The following is an 18,120-nucleotide window of genomic DNA, read 5'->3' as shown; positions in this document are numbered from 1 at the left end:
CGCTTTTACTACTTGCTGCTTGGGGGGCTATCAATCAGATAGATCTCGTTTCTCCGGCTTTCGAGTGCCGATGATTTCATTTCATTTCATTTTTCTTTATATTTTCACAAAAAGCGATTCCGTCCCCTCTTGTCATTACATCTCGGGCATATAGACTTTTTCGTCGTCGGGTTCTGAATGGAGAATTACTGGCGGAGTGAACCTTTTTGTAGACGACGGGAGAGTAGCTGTTTCATCGCACATACATGGCGTTCATCGGGGTGCCCCTCTGGCACCCTTTCTTGAGGATCGGCGATGGAATTCCGCGGTTTCGGCTTTCTATCAGGGCATTGGGAATGGAGGCCTGGCTCGAGGTGAAAGCTTTGGTTCACATTTACGCTCTGAGAAGCCTTAATGACTTTGGGCGATGGGTCATCAAATCAAAAAAGTCTCATTCTGTTTTAATCGGGTGGCTGGTTAAATAGACTATTTCTTTATGGACCCTAGTCAGAACAATTATATATCGGAGAAATAAGCCACTAGAAATTGTGCCCAAGGGAGTTTTTGAACAAATGTTCTGCTATATTAGCGTGTGTTACAATGCATATAGATTTGTCTGAAACTTCACATTCAAAGCCTAAACTTGTCCCAACTCCGTCCTAAGGCCTCCAGTGCTGACTAGTTTGGTCGCAGTGACAACACCATAAAAAAGGAACTCGTGATGCTGATTTGGTGTATTTCATACGGAATAACTATTTCTCCGATGCTTTCTGTGCCGTCGAGCTGATAAGTAAATGGACAATCTGCTTATTCATTCTAGACTCGACTTTAAACGCATCAATGATTCCTTACTCCTGACATTCAATTTCTGACAACACCCTTACTCGTTCGATACCTCTCCACCTTCCCCGTTCGTGAATGCGACAGAGCTCGACATGGATCCGGACACTACTCCTACGTCTCTGTCTCTGCGCTCCGAGGGGCCTGATTCAAGGACTAGCTTGCAGCACATCTTAGCAACTGAACCCGCTACAGCTATGGAGCAAACCACACCTGTTAAGCCAACGCCAACGCCTGCACTACCCGCCGAAGATAGTGAACCGGCGCAAGACGAGCGGGCCCCCAGGTCTGCGACATCATCGAAAGCGCCGGTGGAGCTACCTATGTACACCGCGACCACCACCACCACACGACGAAATGCCAACGGGAGTGTATCGTCGGTTTACTCTGGCAATAAGATACGCCACTTGAAAAAAGATGACGGGATACCTCTGTGGAGGAAGGATATCCAGTACGACTTCCTCCGCTACGTCTTCGAGGATGACAAGCTTGTATTCCACAAAGTGTCGGACAGGAGCCCGGGGCATACTTTCGCGGACATATACCTAGATGCAATGGCGAAGAGCAGTAAATGCAGTAAAATTCTGAAGGATAAGCTCCTGACGGAGAGGGCTGCGGCTATTAACATGGCCATGGTTTGTCTGTTGGTAAATGTGGGAAGGATGAACACTACGCTGAATTGTACGACTTAATTCAGTGTGGAGTAATAACTGCAGCTAAAATTTTATCTTAGTTTTCCCTGAAATGCGAGCCCAACTTCGAACCTACCACTCAATCCCATCTCTTCAAGCGCACCAAGATCCAAACGCCTATAAGCAACTGCAAGATGCTCCGAGACTCAAATCTATACTCAAGGGTGCAACTGAGGATGTGGAACAGCCCAGCACAATAGAAGACATCAAAGCCCAACCGGTACCTCGGACTAATCCTGTCAACCTCATCTTTGTCCTAGCACAATATGCTCCTAAGATCTCGGAAATACATTTCTTTCCCCCTAGGGATTTCTTCGACCTGGTGATGAGAAGTACTCTGAGTAGCAGGAGCAGAGCCACTGCATTTCTTTGGCTTATGTGGTGGTATTTAGAAAGTGACTTCTCTAAGGAGGCTGCTCTAAGCAACCCGTTTGGACCGGGACAGTACGGGACGGAAGGAGATCCTACGGACGGGATGCCGATTAAGTGCCCAGCATTCAAGCATCTTAGTGAAGAAGAAGTAGCTCTTGAAAATGTGGACACAGAAGAGGAGAGGGTTTTTGGTGAATTGAAGCGGAAGGAGAGGATTGGTGTGTGCTCACGCCATTAAACATGAAGTAGGGCACTTTGCTAACAGGAAACCAGCTATTCTTGCAAGCGACATGGCTCCAGTTGTCACTGGTCCTAAGCGGACCAACAAGAAAGGTGAGTATATCTATAAGCTGTCTCTTTCTCTAAAAGAAGATCCTATAGCCGCAGTGCTTACGGGTCCACATTGGAGTGATCGGCTTTACGTTCCATCCTTCGAAAGGACCGCAAGACATCAACCGGCCTGACCGGCAAAGTTTCGGGGTTGTTCTTGTCGTCCTCTCTTCACCTCCCACTTCTATGTACTAATGAGCGTGAAATGTCAGCATTCAATCAAAATCCTGTGTTCTCTGTCCTAGCAGACGATGGAGCATCTACTCCAGGCCGGGATCGTCAATCTCCTTCTCAAAGTATATATACTGCAAAGCTTCGCCAGCATTTCCCCCTTACCTCTAAAGCTCGCACTAATTGCACATTAGGCTCAGCACGAGGCGGCCCCAGAGGGAAACCGACATCTCACGCCAAATCGATCATTGCAGACTACCCTTCTGACACCGACCGAACGCGATCCGCATCTCCACCTGGAAACCATGGCACACCCTTCGGTACAAAGTCGACTCCCAACATGCGAATCAACACGCTTCTAAATGACGAGACCCCTACCGCTTCCGCTCCACCAGTCAAGCCTGGACGCGGCAACTGGTCTCGCAACCGCGCTAACGCTGCAGCAGGCGGCCGCCACAGCTTCAAGCCCAAGTTCGAGGCCCACACAAGCCAAGACGGAACGTCACCTTCCACCAATGCCCCCGCAGCCTCCCTCACCAACGGTCCTCACGGCTTCTACCTTCCTCTCAATGGTTCAGACCCTACGCACAAGCGCTCGCGGCCCCTCACCCAGCATCAGCTGGCAGTGGAACAGTACCGCAAGCGCCGCGTCGACGTCATCCTCGACCGCGGCCTGCGCGCGCAATACAAGGTAGCTAAACGGCGCCGTGTTGATAATGGTGCCATATGGCGCGCATGGCTGCGTTGCAAGACTCTTTCTGATGGCTACGATACGGATGAGGATAGCAACATCCAAGCGCAGCGCCAGATGGATATGGAGATCGACGAGCGGAGCAAATCGCCGCCGCCGCTTTTCGGAGGGCTCTTGCCGAACTCGGTCGAAATGGATGACGGAGGTGAAGAAGCGTATATCCGGGCGAAGGTTATGGGGAGGGTAGCAAGGCGGCTAGAGAGGTGGGAAGGAGGTGTGGAGGCTGTTAAGAGAAAGAAGAAGAATGGGGCAGAGTTGGTGTGGGTTGATACGATTGGGAGAGGGGAGGACGAGAGGATGGATAGAGGAGATAGTCAGATGGGCGATTATGAGGGTGGAGATGGGGATGAGGAGTTGGATGAGGCGGAGAGGGAAATGCTTGGAGAGGCGGATGCGGATGAAAGTGATGAAGATGAAGACCAGGAGATGGAGGGGGCGAGGGATGCATGGGCTAGGCAGAGGGGAGAGGCTATAGCGTAAGGATGGAATACATGGGCAATAGGCATTGGGATATTTTACTCAAGCGGGCGAATTTTCATGGCTAGGTATGTATAACACGGAAGGTATGGTAGGTTGAATGGCTAGGTTAGGGCTCAAATAATCACCAGTCGTGGAGAAAGGGCTTTACAGATGAGCTTTGTATGATTGGATGGAAGCTTGGAAAAGCAGTGTTGTGCCTATTAGGTAGCGAATTGATTGACAAAACCATTAAGCATGGATGTCTCCCTAGCTTGTGAATGTATTGTTGCGTTCTTGAGCACATCTCGACCTAGGCCTATGCCGGCCAAACCGCAGAGTTACGGTAGATCCTCAGTGTCTGAATAGAATTAGGACGTAGCAGCTTCGTATTTCTGCTTCCCTACTCCTATAGGTGGCTTTAAGTAAACAGCGTGTGAATCACACAGTCAGGCCTCTGGCACTGTGCGCAATCCCGTTATCAAGGAGTTACGTACCACTTATTACAATGATCCTCGAATGGTTATATTCACAAGGGTGTTGATAAGCTTCTCGACGTCTTTATATGGAACAGACAAGTTGGTTGAACGAACAAAACTGTGCTAATCACGCACGATTCTTGTTAAATTGGAGTTGAGAGCGGTATTGGGGGATAGACTTGTAGATAACTACTTCGAGAACCCAAATCCAAATCTAGGGAAGGCCTCAAAAAGCCCCAGCCTCTAGATTTGTGAACTACATGGGCGTCAAAAAAATTGCAAAAAAAAACTTCGGCTGAATTGCCGCGAGGCGGAATCGCTATTCGAGTTATTAATATAAATAACTCGGACATAGATGTTTTTGGGGTTGAACTCACAACCGCCGTTGTCACGGAGTTGTTTCCACAACGTGACGTGCTACCACTACACCATCGCGGCCGTCTTGATCCGTGACACGTTAGACTGTTAAATTAAATTAATTATTATACTTCATGTATTACGTCCGCGGTCCCAAATCAGCAGCTCAAGGACCTCTTAAAGTTCTACCCAAAAGGGATACAACTCCTATGCGGGACACGTGCTCCGCACGTGACCTGGGAACCCTTTTCCCTAAGGATTCGTCTCGTTGTTCTATCAAGTAGACTCCCTGTCTACCTCGTGCCTCACAGCCGGGAAATCTTATATCCATAAATAGTTATATTTCTTACTTACTACCCTCTACCTAATATTAACTATTAAAGCTCTTAACTTTACTCCTTTATTTTATCTCTCTCCTCCTATCCTCGTACTCTATCTATTCAAATCCTTGTACAGCTGAAACTTCGTTATTTAATTATTATTTTTAATTACCATCTCGCTCGGGATGCGCGCCTACCCATTTATTTTCTATCTCCTTATATTATTGCATGTGGTATAGGGCCCTATTGAGCGATTGAGGTCACAGACAATGCCCAGTTTCTTACAGGAATTACGCTTCCCAATACATCCAATATAGGGATACCGGTGCGCCCGGAGAATGTCGCCATCTGACTTGGCGCCGTTTGCCACACTCCAGCGTCGCGCCGACTTTCGCGGTTTTGGCGGTCTTCTGGACGACCGAGAGGGACTCGCGGACGGGTAGGGGTGGCTCGACATTCTGCAAAAACTCGATTGGGAGGGAGTCGTCTTCGTGTGTGTCGGGGACGTAGGCATAAAAACCGGCTTTGGCATAGTTGTCGGTGAGAAGGTGGACGTTTGGGAAGATCCAGCCGAAGACTAAGGGCGTCATTCTGTATATTCTGGACGTCAGGAAGAAGGATAGGGGCATGAGCATACTGTCTACAAGGAAGATGATGCTTTTTGCTGGGGAGCCATTCTCGGGCTCAGCGATGTAGGTTTCTAGTCCAGCTGGAGTGAGTGAGCCGGCTTTGGCTTCAATTAATTTTCATAAAGCCCCACTAGCCGATTGTTCGCATAGCACCAGTTGGCTTGCCCTCCTTGACTTTGCCGGAAAGGCAGCATGACCCCATCCCCACGCTAGTAGACATTATGAACCAATTGGGAAAATATGGTGTCAACGACTGGGGTCTTGGGGTTTATAGATAGTGTTTGAAAAGAAACATGTAGGGGAGACGCCCCTCAATTCATGGGAGTCTTAGTAGTGGGAAGATGGAGCCAAGCTTGACGTAGTCGCCGAATTGAAGAAATGCCGAATGTATGCATCGATCAACACTAGGGGCATTTCCCCAAGCCCCCAAGCCACTCAGGTCTGTCATGCGGCTTGCCGTAATATATGCACGTACATCAGTACGAAGTCGGCGCCGGGCTTTGTTGAAACAGCGGTTCGACAGTCTTTCTCTCTGAGTTGCACAGTCCCGTTGTCATAGAAGGCTATGTGGTGAGATATGACGTCATGAAAGAACTGTCATTGTCTACTAACTGAGTACTGACCTTAATCAAGGCGTAGGCAGCGGGCTACTGTAGAACAGGCAGAGCTTGTTACCCGGGAATATTGCTCCACTACTTGAAAACGTGGTATACGGATTTCTATCCTCAAACGCCGTCGCCATGCATCCTTAGTATGATTTAAACAAAGCATCGTAAACACTTAAGCTTTCCACTTGACCTCTTCCCATTTGGCATATTCATCACGAAGGCTCATCTGGACCCATTTGGTAGTTATGATAGCCCAGATACCTGCCCATGCAAAAGGAAGAGTCCAACCGAGCTGTATTGATGTTAATGTAACTGTTACTAGTATTGAGGAATTCCATTACTTACCACGTAAGCGACGTTTCTGTTAACTGTGAAAATAATAGCTGTAGTTACTGAAGCGATAATCAACGCTCCAAATGCCCAGAATAATGTCAATCTGTGTAGCATCTGTCGGAATAACTGGCTGGCTTGGTATCGAAGGTTCAGCCGTTGCCTGAACTCAGTACCTCCAGATCCGTCTACTGATACAACATCTTCTATAATTGCGTATATGCCCGGTCGTAATGGAGCCCCTACCGGTAGGGATGATATCCTGACTGGAGCCCTCATTCCCGCGAGACGTGCTACGTCCATTATGAGAAGCTCAATGCCGAATGCGAACGCCATAGTTGGCACCGGCATAGCAAGTAGTCGAATTGGAGGATTTTTTGGGACAGTCCCACTGCTGATGCGTTAGTTAAAACACCTCTTTGCGCCAATTCATAACGTACACAATCAACTCAACCATGACGGCTATCCACGCCACAGAGAGATTCCAATGAAACCAGTCCAACTAGATCGTTGTAAGAATAGTAAGTTATGGTACGGGAAAGGGTTCGTACATAAAATCGACGCGCTCCAATTACTCGACAAGTAGAGCCCTCCTTCCACAAGCGATAGAAACGCAGGAAGTATTCAATAATCGAGACACTTCCAAGGGCACCAGTGCTTATACTAAAAACTGTGATACTGTTAACGGTTGTCTACACTTAAGACCTAGTTTGACCTACCAGCATTGGGAGACAGATTTGTGCCATACCACAAACCAAAGTATAAAGCTATCGGCATGGCTACACAGTCCAATACTATCAAAGTCCAGAATATGGCAATGCTTTTTTTCCGCGTACGAAGAGTATAGTTTAAACCGGGAGGTTGCCGGAAGTCTGCATCTTCATATCGCACCATAGTGTTGGCATTCATGGCCGAGGGAGGTCGGATGGAAGCTGGCCGGCTTCCTGCTTGGCTTGTAGTTTCATGTGGACCACCAGGATGCTCTGCAGGATGGCCATCAACGACTGGATGTATAAACTCAGGTCCGGGCACTTGAAGGGTCTGGGACGGCGCTCTTGGTTCTGGGGCGGTCATGGCGAAAGCATAAAGCTGAAGGCTGAACAGAAAGTGAGTTAACGAGTCTAAATTTAAGTCCGGATGATAGCGGATAAGGTACTTTAGGGAATGGGAGGGGGTTGTTGATAAGTATTTGGAGGTCGAATGAGAAGAGAAAGAGTAAGCATGGCTGATCGCAAAAAGTGATGTGCCGATTGTTGACGAAGCATAGAAGTGCAGGAGGCGATTCTGAGTGATCAGTCGATGACGTCTGCTCTAGAACTTTCAGGGTTGGCACCTCGCTTGGCACCTGCTTGGCCGAATGCGTCCAGCGCCGAGAACAGCACCATCACCACTTCCGCGCACAATCGATCCTTGACTTACACCCTTTACCTCCGGAATATGTAATCCATGCGCACTGCAGCTATGGCTTTCAGCCCCATCACGTATTTTCTCCTTTCCTTTGTCGCTTTAACTGTTGGATTACCTGCACAAACGACCCTGCTTAATCATGCCAACAACAACGATACCTCAGTCTCCACTGGGCTCTTTGCTGAGCTAGAAGAGCTAGCGCGCATAGTGGATATATCATACTGTGTTGGGCTGACGGGGCTGGGCATCCAGAAACCGTTCCAGTGTGTGAGCAGATGCGCCGAGTTCGAGGATTTTGAGCTGGTTACAGTAGGTATTCTTATTATATTCTAGTGTTTCACAGACACTGATGGTGATAGACATGGAATACGGGACCTCTCCTCTCTGATTCTTGCGGTTATATTGCCGTGTCTCATCCACCATCCCGCGCACGGATTATTCTCGCCTTTCGTGGAACGTATTCAATCACGAACACCATTGTAGATCTATCCACCGTTCCCCAAGAATACGTACCGTATCCAGGTGACGACAACGATGATACTCATCACTCCGACTTGAATAACCCTAATATCGTCCCACTTGAGCCTTCGGAGGACACACCACCACCTTCTAAGCCTCCAAAATGTACAAACTGCACTGTTCATACCGGTTTCTATACCTCTTGGTTACACACTCGAAAGGAAATATTACCGCACCTTACTGAGGCTATTTCGACGTATCCTAATTACACCCTAACCTTAGTCGGTCATTCTCTAGGGGGTGCTGTAGCAACACTCGCTGGGCTGGATTTCCGAGCGCGTGGCTGGGACCCGCGTGTTACTACCTTTGGAGAGCCTCGTGTGGGGAATAAGGCGTTGATGAATTATATCAACGATCGCTTCGACATCTTCTCGACTGACGCGCTAGAAACGAAGATTGAGAGTAAATTCCACCGTGTGACGCATATCGGAGATCCAGTTCCCCTCTTACCTCTTGATGAATGGGGCTACAAGATGCACAGTGAGGAAATTTTCATCAAAAAATCTGCATTGCCTCCTGATGTCAGCGATATTCAGCATTGTACTGGTGATGCAGATCCCGCGTGTATTGTAGGCAGCGATGCGACCAACCCCGGATGGGGTATTCCCAGCCGCTTCAAGCTTTGGCAGTTGTTCTTCGCACATCGGGACTACTTCTGGAGGTTGGGTTTGTGTGTACCGGGAGGCGATCCTAAGGATTGGTACCGGAAGTACCCACATCATGGCGATGACGATGATGGCGTTTATGGGGAGATGAACGAGCTATGAGTAACCACTGCAGTTAACTACAGGGATGCAAACAGCCGGTTTGTTTGTTGGAGCACAAAATATTGAGATTGGCTAGGAAACGGAATGGGTGTTCAGGTAATAAAATCGTTCGGGCTAGCCTTTTTTTTGGGCTAGATTTCGCGCGTAAGACATGTAGTGCTGCGAGGTTGGGATTCGGAAGAGCTGTTAATAATGTATATATCTACTTACACATAATAACACCTAACCTTTAAGTGCCACACTTCTTAGTTCAGCTGTTCCTCCGCTGACCCGGGGGTTTAATATCGCTCCTATGACACCTGTGGATACGTTCCTCTAGTTTGAATAGCGGATACAATTTCTTGATCTATATTTGTATGGGATGAAGCGTTCATACTGCTATGGCTGTCGGGGGTTTTTTATTATGGAAGTAAAGGCTAGATAATTAAGGACTCATCAACCATGCTATGCGCCATTACTAAAATGCGTATGGGAGTAGTTATTCGTTCAGTGCTTCTTATGTCAAACTAGTTCGCGATCATTATTTGAAGGGTAGTACTTCAGGGCTAAACAGGCAGAAACTTATGTGGCTGTCTTGAGGACCTGAAGTCATTCGCGAAGGCACGGCTGTGACAGTACATGGAATAGCATCCTGCAAGGAAACTTATCAATAGCCAGAAAGGGATTGGCGTCAATGCGCTAGCCATATGTTCAGGTTTCCCTTATAAATCATTCATGTGACAACTTAGCTTTCGATATCGGCGCTTGTTCTATGTCTTTACGCTGGTGAAAGTCGTTACATGGGGAGGTGCTTTCAAACCTTTAAGGACTAAGAAAGGAATAGTCCTTCTATAATGTCTGGGAACGGTGAAGGAGCAAGCGGTAAGACGAATAAGAGCGGTGAAGTTCTTAATTACAAGGTGATAGTATCGGATACCTAGACAATATTGTTGTTTTGCTAAGCAGGTCATCCGAAAAGCTAGGTGGCGTAGCTAGCAGTGTAGCGTGACTTGAGAGCTGAGAAAGGTGATAGCTCCCGTGGAAAAGGCGGGTTTGCTGATGCCCAGAATATCGTCAACAAGAACCCATAGACTTATCCGGAAAATGGTCGAGGTCTTTTTGTAGATACAACCGAGACAATGATCCCTAAAATAGCTCTTTCTGGCTGGCATCCAAGGTAAAGCTTCAATTGGCGGTTCATGTGCCGCATCACCTATGGCAATCCACTCCATTTAGGTATCGTGGAAGCCTCAAACGTGCGGTAGACAGTATTCTGGCAAGGCAAGACGATAGAATCGCCAGGACAACTAGCTCCTTTGTGCGAAGATCCAAAGGGCTGGAAGGAATTCCTTGCGGTGGTTTTGTTGATGAGAAGTTGGACAGTGCCGAGGAGACCTGCACTTTTTCTTTGCGAGGCGAAGCGAGAAGCGTGATCTTCGAGCTGCCGCGTTGGGCTTGCTGCTCGACATCCTCACCGAGCAATAGATCATTCTTCACCGCATTAATTGCTTTCCGTAAATGCGTCTCATGAGACCTGTTGCTGGGCGCGCCATCGCAAGCACTATTGGCGGTGCGAGGGCCACGCAGGCGCTGAGGGTGAATCGCTCTTTGCTGCAACTGCGGGAGAGCCATTCCTCCCACACCGTCCTTTCCCCGAAAACGTACATATACCCCACTCCCACTACCATCCCACTTCAACCCAACTCCATACGGCGCTTCCAGACACCAAAGCAAAAATCACCTTCTGTCAGATACTGCTCCTATCAGAGAACCATGCGCAAACATCACTTTGGGACCGACGTCACGAGCTCTTCGATTGATGTGTCGAAAGGCAGAGAAGTGTTACCAAAGAATGTCAAACCTATACACTACGATCTTACCCTCGAACCGAATTTGGAGACATTCGAATACGAGGGAAAGGTGGTTATTGAGTATGTATAAACTATCTGTCGTCAAGCTCGAAGAGGACTTTCACTGAAGCGTTTGCGCAGCCTTGATGTTGTAGAGGATACAAGGTCGATTTCCCTCAACACTCTTCAGCTCAAGATCCATTCGTCGAAGATCTCAATTGGCGACAAGCTCATTACCTCCTCGCCCGAAATTCACTACAATGAGGACACTCAGACCACAAAGATCTTGTTCAACGAGACCATTCCGGGTGGAAGTAAGGCTACCCTTACGCAGACGTTTGCCGGAACCTTGAATGATAACATGGCTGGGTTTTACCGCTCATCGTATAAGGGAAAGGACGGCTCAACTAAGTACCTGGCGACTACACAGATGGAACCAACGGATGCAAGGCGGGCATTTCCGTGCTTTGATGAACCAGCCTTGAAGTCCCAGTTCACCATCACGCTTATTGCTAATAAAGAGTTGACATGCTTGAGCAACATGGATGTGGTTTCCGAGAAAGAGGTGGACTCTAAAATGAGCGGCGGTAAGAAGAAGGCAGTCACCTTCAATAAGACCCCGTTGATGTCCACATATCTCTTGGCGTTCATTGTTGGAGAGCTCAATTGCATTGAGACGAACAATTTCCGGGTTCCAGTCCGAGTCTTTGCTCCTCCCGACAGGGATATCGAGCATGGTAGATTCTCCTTGGAATTGGCCACTCGAACTTTGGATTTCTATGAAAAGAAGTTCAATAGCGAGTTCCCTTTACCAAAAATGGACATGGTTGCCATCCCAGATTTTAGTGCTGGTGCGATGGAGAACTGGGGTCTTGTCACATATCGGGTTGTCGACCTACTCTTTGATGAGAAGACGAGTGGTGCATCGACAAAGCAGAGAGTTGCCGAGGTCGTACAGCATGAGCTTGCGCATCAGTGGTTTGGTAATCTAGTTACTATGGACTTCTGGGATGGTCTTTGGCTTAACGAAGGATTTGCGACATGGATGTCTTGGTACTCATGCAACGCATTCTATCCAGAGTGGAAAGTCTGGGAAGGATATGTCACCGACAACCTCCAAAGCGCACTCTCTTTGGATTCCCTACGAAGCAGTCATCCGATTGAAGTTCCCGTCAAGCGCGCGGACGAAATCAACCAGATATTTGATGCAATTTCATACTCTAAAGGCTCTTGTGTGCTCCGCATGATCTCTAAATACCTGGGCGAGGAAACATTCATGGAGGGCATCAGGCGATATCTTAAGAAGCATGCCTACGGAAACACCCAAACCGACGATTTATGGGCCGCACTGAGCGATGCAAGTGGCAAAGAGTTGGAGAAGGTCATGGACATCTGGACTAAGAATGTCGGGTTCCCTGTTGTCACAGTTACCGAGGATGAGAAGGCCGGCTCGATCCACGTCAAGCAAAACCGTTTCCTGCGAACGGCTGATGTGAAGCCGGAGGAGGACAAGACTTTGTTCCCTGTGTTCCTGGAACTTCGTACAAAAGAAGGCGTAAATAGAGACCTCACTCTCACCTCCCGCGAGTCGGACTTCAAGGTCAAGGACCTTGACTTCTTTAAGCTGAACGCCGATCACTCTGGCATATATCGGACTTCTTACTCTCCAGAGCGGCTGCAGAAGTTAGGTGTTGCTGCCAAACAGGGCCTGCTGACCGTGGAAGACCGGGCTGGAATGATCGCTGACGCTGGTGCTCTTGCTGCTTCTGGATATCAAAAAACTTCTGGTATCCTATCGCTACTCGAAAGCTTCAAGACCGAGCCTGAGTTTGTTGTTTGGAGCGAAATAACTGCCCGCATAGGCACTCTTCGCTCTGCATGGACCTTCGAGGATGAAGCAGTGCAGGCAGCGCTCAAGAAATTCCAACTTGACCTTGTCAAGGACAAAGCGCACGAGCTTGGATGGGAATTCAAAGAAAGCGATGGACACATTGAGCAGCAATTTAAGTCACTACTGTTCAACAGTGCCGGCATTACCAATGATGAGACGATCAAGAAGGCTGCCTTTGACATGTTCGAGAAGTTCAAGAAAGGAGACAAATCCGCTATTCACCCTAATATCCGGAGCAGTGTTTACGCCATCGTGCTTACGTACGGCGGTGAGGAAGAAGTAATATCTCGTTTTCTTTTCCTACAGATTTGCATATCATCTAACAGCGCGTCCTTAGTACAATGTCATCTTAAATGAATATCGCACCGCCAATACTAGCGACGAGCGTAATACTGCACTCCGTGCCATTGGCCGTGCGAAGTCTCCCGAATTGATCAAGCGAACCCTATCTCTTCCTCTAAGCGACGAGGTAAAGGGTCAAGATATCTATCTTCCGCTGGCGAGCTTGCGCACTCATGCTGCCGGTATCGACGCACTTTGGGACTGGATGAAGGTCAACTGGGACGAGCTCGAAAAGAAACTGCCTCCCGGCCTGACTATGCTTGGGTCTGTAGTCTCAATCTGTACTTCTAGCTTCACTAGCGAGGCGCAGATGAAGAGCATTGAGGACTTCTTCGCGAAAAAGAGCACCAAGGGGTTTGACCAAGCTCTTGCACAGAGCTTAGACGCCATTAGGGCGAAAGCGAGCTGGATAGAGAGGGACCGAGAAGATGTCAAGATATGGTTAAAGGAGCAGGACTATCTGCAATAGAGGTAGCATAAGATAGGCGTTGTGGACAGGGGCTGAAGATCTAGTGCTTTTACAGCAACAGTATTATAGAAAAGCACGATGCATTTCTATGTGATACCCATAGGTCTCTATCTGTATAAAGGCTGCATATATATATAAATCTTGTAAAAGGGGTTCATATCATAGGTCTTGCTAGATATACGTCAAAAACGCATCGAGTGTATGAGTAGACAACCAAGTTTGTGGAGCTGTATGTGTTTTGTGTTCTGTCAACATTGATAATGATCTGTCCGTCAAGCAGGACATTGTAATCTATTTGGAGAATAAGCCTGCCGTAACACAACGTGAGCTGTGGGAGGATTTCATTGGTGTCTAACGAGGAAAATCCCTCGAGTCTGTGATCTAAAAAGAGGAATACATGTGACCTCTGTAGCTGCTGTTCATAAATGCGTCTCATGTACCAACCCAAACTCTCATTTGTAGATTAATAGTACAGTCAAATCTCTTTAATACGATACCGTTTGTTCGGCCGAACGTGTCGTAATACCGATGGTATTGTTATATCAAGAGTCACGTGTGGCAAGAAAAACGGGAATTTAATACCTAAAAAGGCTTAAGATATCTACTTCAAGGGCCAAATAGGGCTCTTTCCTATACAAATTCTCTACTGGCTATACTAATATTAATGGTAGGTGCTTAGCGATACTGTCAAAAGTCAGATTATCGTAATATTACGCCAAAAATGGCTTGATTAAGGGTGTAGATCGTAATGTAGAGGATATCGTTATATACCCCATATCGTATTAAGGAGGTTTGACTGTAGCTCGTTCTACAGAGAATTCATTGTTACAGATATTGCCTTTGTCGGCGGTCTGGCAATGGCCAATACAGGAGTGTACGCAACTGTTGGATCACTTTGAGGAGCTGAAGTGGTGAATTTGACGATCTCCTGCATGNAACGCATCCTTTCAGCGTCAGCCCCAACACTTTGCAAAGTTTCTCGAAAACATGTGAACAGTCCACATCCTTCACTCGTATTAAACGCGTGGAAGACTACTTCCTGACTACACAATGCCGGCCTAACATTTTCGAAACATATTCCCTAACTCTCAGCTTTCCACCCCCATCGGAATTGACATCTTGTTCAATCTCCGCGGCAATCTATGGAGCGTATTGATCGGTTCTCAACAGCATGTCCAACGATCTGAAACCGCCCGAACCATCAGATGAGCAAGGCGACGCTTCCGATGTTGATGCGCTGGGATTCCTCCGACGATCTCCGCATCCCTACCATCGCCGGCAGGCAGAGCTTCGATCTCTAAACCAGTCAAGCGAGTCCTCAAGCAATGACTTCATCCAGCTATCTGCCCTGACGTCCTCTAAATCCGGCTTCGATAGAGACCGAACAGTATCTAATGATGATGATGATGCGAGGACCCGCAGGAAATCCTCTCGCACACCGAGTGATAGTGGCACAGAGGCAGACGATGAAGGCTATAGCTTCGTGCGCGCTCTTCCTGCCCCTCCTATCAGACCTCGAAAGGGACTCCGTGATTTTGATGGAGGTGTCAGCCCTCTACTCACACCTTCACAGGTTGACGAAGAAAGGAGGAAGCTCTTGGCGGAATATTTCAAGTCGAGCAAGGAAGGACTCGACGGTCCTTCGCCAACTGACGAGGAGGCGAGGACAGCACGGCAGAAATACCTGAAGAGGAGACGAGCTGAATTGATCAGGAGAACCACAGAAACGGGTTTGTTAGTGGTGACTGGCCTTATGGTAATCAACGGATGCTCCAGCTGGAAGAAGATATTACAATGGCACAGAGGTAGAGGGATATCACAACTGAACGCTACTTGATCTCCAGCTTATTGGCTCGCAGTAGAACTTCTCAGTCACATCATAGTTATATGTGCTCTTGTATTGCTGTATCCTCTACGACTTCTCAACTACTCTCGAAAGAATTCTACCGCGCCAAACCGAAAACTCAGACAACGAATACGAGTACCTGCGGCATTCGATCCTGCTCCTATCCTATACCCAATATCTATTCCAGTCCTTGTATCATTATCTCTTCTGCCAACATTCGAGAGGATACTACTACCTAACGTCATCCTCAGTCTTGCTGCTTTGCCATCACAACTAATACCGTATGCTGGTTGTGGAAATGGTTTCTGTACAGGGCATTGGATCATTAGCATAATACCGCTTATTGCCTCTCAAAACACCGAATGGCCATCTAAGCTATTTCCTCCAAAACCTTACATGCTCAAAACCCCACCTCCGGAGGGATTGGATCCTGAAATCCTGGCCTCTTTGTTCGCGCTTCACCAGACTCTTCTACCACCTCTACGCTACCTCACGACTACTAGTTTACTTCCCGCAGAACTCCACCTCCTCTCTATCTCCCTCATTAATATTCTCCTCTTCGCAGAGTCTCCTCAAATGGTCATATTAGCAACTCTCGTTTGGTTCGGTGGTCTTGGCCTTTTTATATCATGCGGTCACGTTCTAAAATGGGGAGTCGCTTTAGCAAGAATCCCAATGTGGAGGTTTCGACGTGCTGGGCAAATTGTCAAAGCCAGGCAATCATTCCTTCAGATTCTAAATGATGGGCTTAAGAAAAGGAAGCTTCTTGGCATTGGCCGGAGGAGAGACATTTCGGAGAGTGACGCGGACGACGATCCAGTGTTGATTAATAATCACATAAAGAGGAAGGGAAGCTTGAGGTTGGATATTCTAGGTTCCGCTGGGCGAACTTTTCTCGCAGCTAACGAGGCAGAAACAAGGTCTGCCGTAGAGCAATCGCGGATGGACCCTTTCCCTAAATATGAAGAGGGCAATGATATAAAATCATCCACCCGAAAAAGGAGAAATACTGTTCCCAATCTAGGAGAGACCCATGCTCTGTCCCGACATACCTCTGCTCGTCACAAACGCTCAAAATCATCAATAGCACAATCCTTCCTTTCTCTGACACCAACCCAAGCTGCTATAAGGAAGTGGCTGTATGCAGGGTACGTCTACCTTGTTATGTCAACCCTTATCCTTGGCCCTATTCGATATTATATCGGCAAATATGCCCTTCATGGTAGCGAGCCTTTTGGTTGGGCTGTGGGTTACCTTTTTGGCAATATCCAGCCTGTGCGGTTCTGGGTCGTTAATTGGAATCTCGAGCAATGGATTGCTCTCCCGCCAATGCGCGATCCGGCTGACAGTGCGAGTGCTGATTATGTTGGCCGAGCGGAATACCTACGCCATTACATAATTGGAGAGGCTAACACTCGGCTTCTTCTCTGTGGGTATTGTGTCGCCATCCTTGGCATTGGAATGGCTGTTGTGCTTCGATTGAGTGAGCTCGTCGAAGTTGACACACGTAGAAAGGTTTTCCACGGAATGATGGTAGCGATGCTGCTTCCGACCATTTACGTCGACCCGGCTTTTGTTGCCCTTGCGTTGGTGTTGGTACTCTCAATTTTCCTCTTACTAGATCTCCTTCGAGCGTCGCAGCTACCCCCCTTGTCAAAACCATTAGCGTATTTCTTAACTCCATACATCGACGGACGGGATCTCAAAGGACCCGTAGTAATTTCTCATATCTTTCTTCTCATTGGATGCGCAACCCCTCTGTGGCTCGCTCTTGCTGGCATCGAGAGGATTGGAGCTAGGCCTTGGGAAGGCTGGGAAGTGGCATCTCGTGATGTAAGCATGGTAGCCGGGGTGGTCTGCGTGGGCATGGGTGATGCGGCAGCGTCTTTGATCGGGCGTCGGTACGGAAGACGCAAGTGGCCTTGGGCAGGAGGCAAGAGCCTGGAAGGTAGCGTTGCGTTTGCTATCGCGGTAACGTTGGGACTGGCGTTCGGCAGGGCCTGGTTAAGTTTCGGACAGTGGGATGATAACGGCAGCTGGGCGCTGACACTGGCCAAGGCAGCGGTTTCGGCCTGTGGCGCTAGTCTCAATGAGGCGGTGCTGACAGGAGGCAACGATAACGTGATCGTGCCTGTCGTGCTATGGCTACTCGTGAGAGGTGTCAGGCTTTAGAGCTTTGTCTTGCACTCTGTCGCGGCGCTTCTGTTTGGGTTTGTTTTGCATACGCGGAGATTGGGTAAATAGGGTTCAGGGCGGCGCTCGCCTGGGGCGTATGTCGACTCATTCATTGCAGTGCCAATGAAACACGTGATGAAGCATTCTCGTTGGGAGATGCACGAGAGCCATGCTAACGTGGCAAGGGCGACCCGAGAGGTCTATCAACAATCGGCTTTGTCGGCTTCCCGGCGGCAAAAAAACGCTTCCCCACGATTGGGGGGCGCGAGGCGGCGAGGTTGATTTGCTAGAGGCGCCAAGCGCAAGCTGATCCCCAGATGCTGCCTGCAGCTGACAGGAATGGGCAGCTCTAGCGAGTCCGAATCTAGTATGCCGCGGTGGAGGGAGGAGGAGAGAGCAGGAGAGGCAGGAGGCAGGACAGGCGTGGGAGTTCGAAAGTTTGATAGCTGGATAGCTGGAGAGCTGGAAAAGCTAGATGCAGTAGCTGAGCTGTCAATCATTTTTCCAACGATGGTTCCGACCGGGTCAAACCCCTCGCATGCATTAGCAGGATAGATGGCA

The 18,120-nt window shown here is 48.4% G+C and overlaps 6 protein-coding genes across 6 annotated transcripts; 4 read left to right on the top strand and 2 right to left on the bottom strand.

Moving 5' to 3' along the window:
• The first annotated feature begins 766 nt into the window (after window positions 1-766).
• On the top strand, window positions 767-3,856 carry K441DRAFT_694821 (uncharacterized protein). Its single transcript, XM_067652755.1, has 5 exons — window positions 767-1,500; window positions 1,553-2,101; window positions 2,157-2,216; window positions 2,426-2,509; window positions 2,579-3,856. Exons 1-5 carry the CDS (start codon window positions 915-917, stop codon window positions 3,613-3,615), a joined length of 2,316 nt encoding a protein of 771 aa, XP_067506298.1. The 5' UTR covers window positions 767-914; the 3' UTR covers window positions 3,616-3,856.
• A 924-nt stretch (window positions 3,857-4,780) lies between these two features.
• On the bottom strand, window positions 4,781-5,700 carry K441DRAFT_656805 (uncharacterized protein). Its single transcript, XM_067648070.1, has one exon. It carries the CDS (start codon window positions 5,335-5,337, stop codon window positions 5,038-5,040), a length of 300 nt encoding a protein of 99 aa, XP_067506297.1. The 5' UTR covers window positions 5,338-5,700; the 3' UTR covers window positions 4,781-5,037.
• Window positions 5,701-5,807: 107 nt separating this feature from the next.
• On the bottom strand, window positions 5,808-7,408 carry K441DRAFT_656803 (uncharacterized protein). Its single transcript, XM_067648069.1, has 5 exons — window positions 7,034-7,408; window positions 6,866-6,984; window positions 6,755-6,816; window positions 6,330-6,705; window positions 5,808-6,276 (listed from the first exon to the last, which is right to left on the bottom strand). Exons 1-5 carry the CDS (start codon window positions 7,386-7,388, stop codon window positions 6,157-6,159), a joined length of 1,032 nt encoding a protein of 343 aa, XP_067506296.1. The 5' UTR covers window positions 7,389-7,408; the 3' UTR covers window positions 5,808-6,156.
• A 292-nt stretch (window positions 7,409-7,700) lies between these two features.
• On the top strand, window positions 7,701-9,191 carry K441DRAFT_694818 (lipase precursor). Its single transcript, XM_067652754.1, has 2 exons — window positions 7,701-8,030; window positions 8,081-9,191. The coding sequence occupies exons 1-2, from the start codon at window positions 7,761-7,763 to the stop codon at window positions 9,005-9,007; spliced, it is 1,197 nt and encodes a 398-aa protein (XP_067506295.1). The 5' UTR covers window positions 7,701-7,760; the 3' UTR covers window positions 9,008-9,191.
• A 1,314-nt stretch (window positions 9,192-10,505) lies between these two features.
• Window positions 10,506-14,033, top strand: K441DRAFT_656796 (uncharacterized protein). The gene is made up of 3 exons (XM_067648068.1): window positions 10,506-10,917; window positions 10,978-13,006; window positions 13,065-14,033. The coding sequence occupies exons 1-3, from the start codon at window positions 10,514-10,516 to the stop codon at window positions 13,536-13,538; spliced, it is 2,907 nt and encodes a 968-aa protein (XP_067506294.1). The 5' UTR covers window positions 10,506-10,513; the 3' UTR covers window positions 13,539-14,033.
• A 676-nt stretch (window positions 14,034-14,709) lies between these two features.
• Window positions 14,710-17,556, top strand: K441DRAFT_551025 (uncharacterized protein; the record flags this gene model as incomplete). The annotated part of the gene is made up of 2 exons (XM_067643076.1): window positions 14,710-15,343; window positions 15,398-17,556. 2 exons carry the CDS (start codon window positions 14,710-14,712, stop codon window positions 17,554-17,556), a joined length of 2,793 nt encoding a protein of 930 aa, XP_067506293.1.
• Window positions 17,557-18,120: the final 564 nt, after the last annotated feature.

This window comes from Cenococcum geophilum (genome assembly GCF_001692895.1).
Source record: "Cenococcum geophilum 1.58 unplaced genomic scaffold K441scaffold_12, whole genome shotgun sequence".
NCBI lineage: Eukaryota > Fungi > Ascomycota > Dothideomycetes > Gloniales > Gloniaceae > Cenococcum > Cenococcum geophilum.
This window is presented reverse-complemented; position numbering and strand designations above follow the sequence as displayed.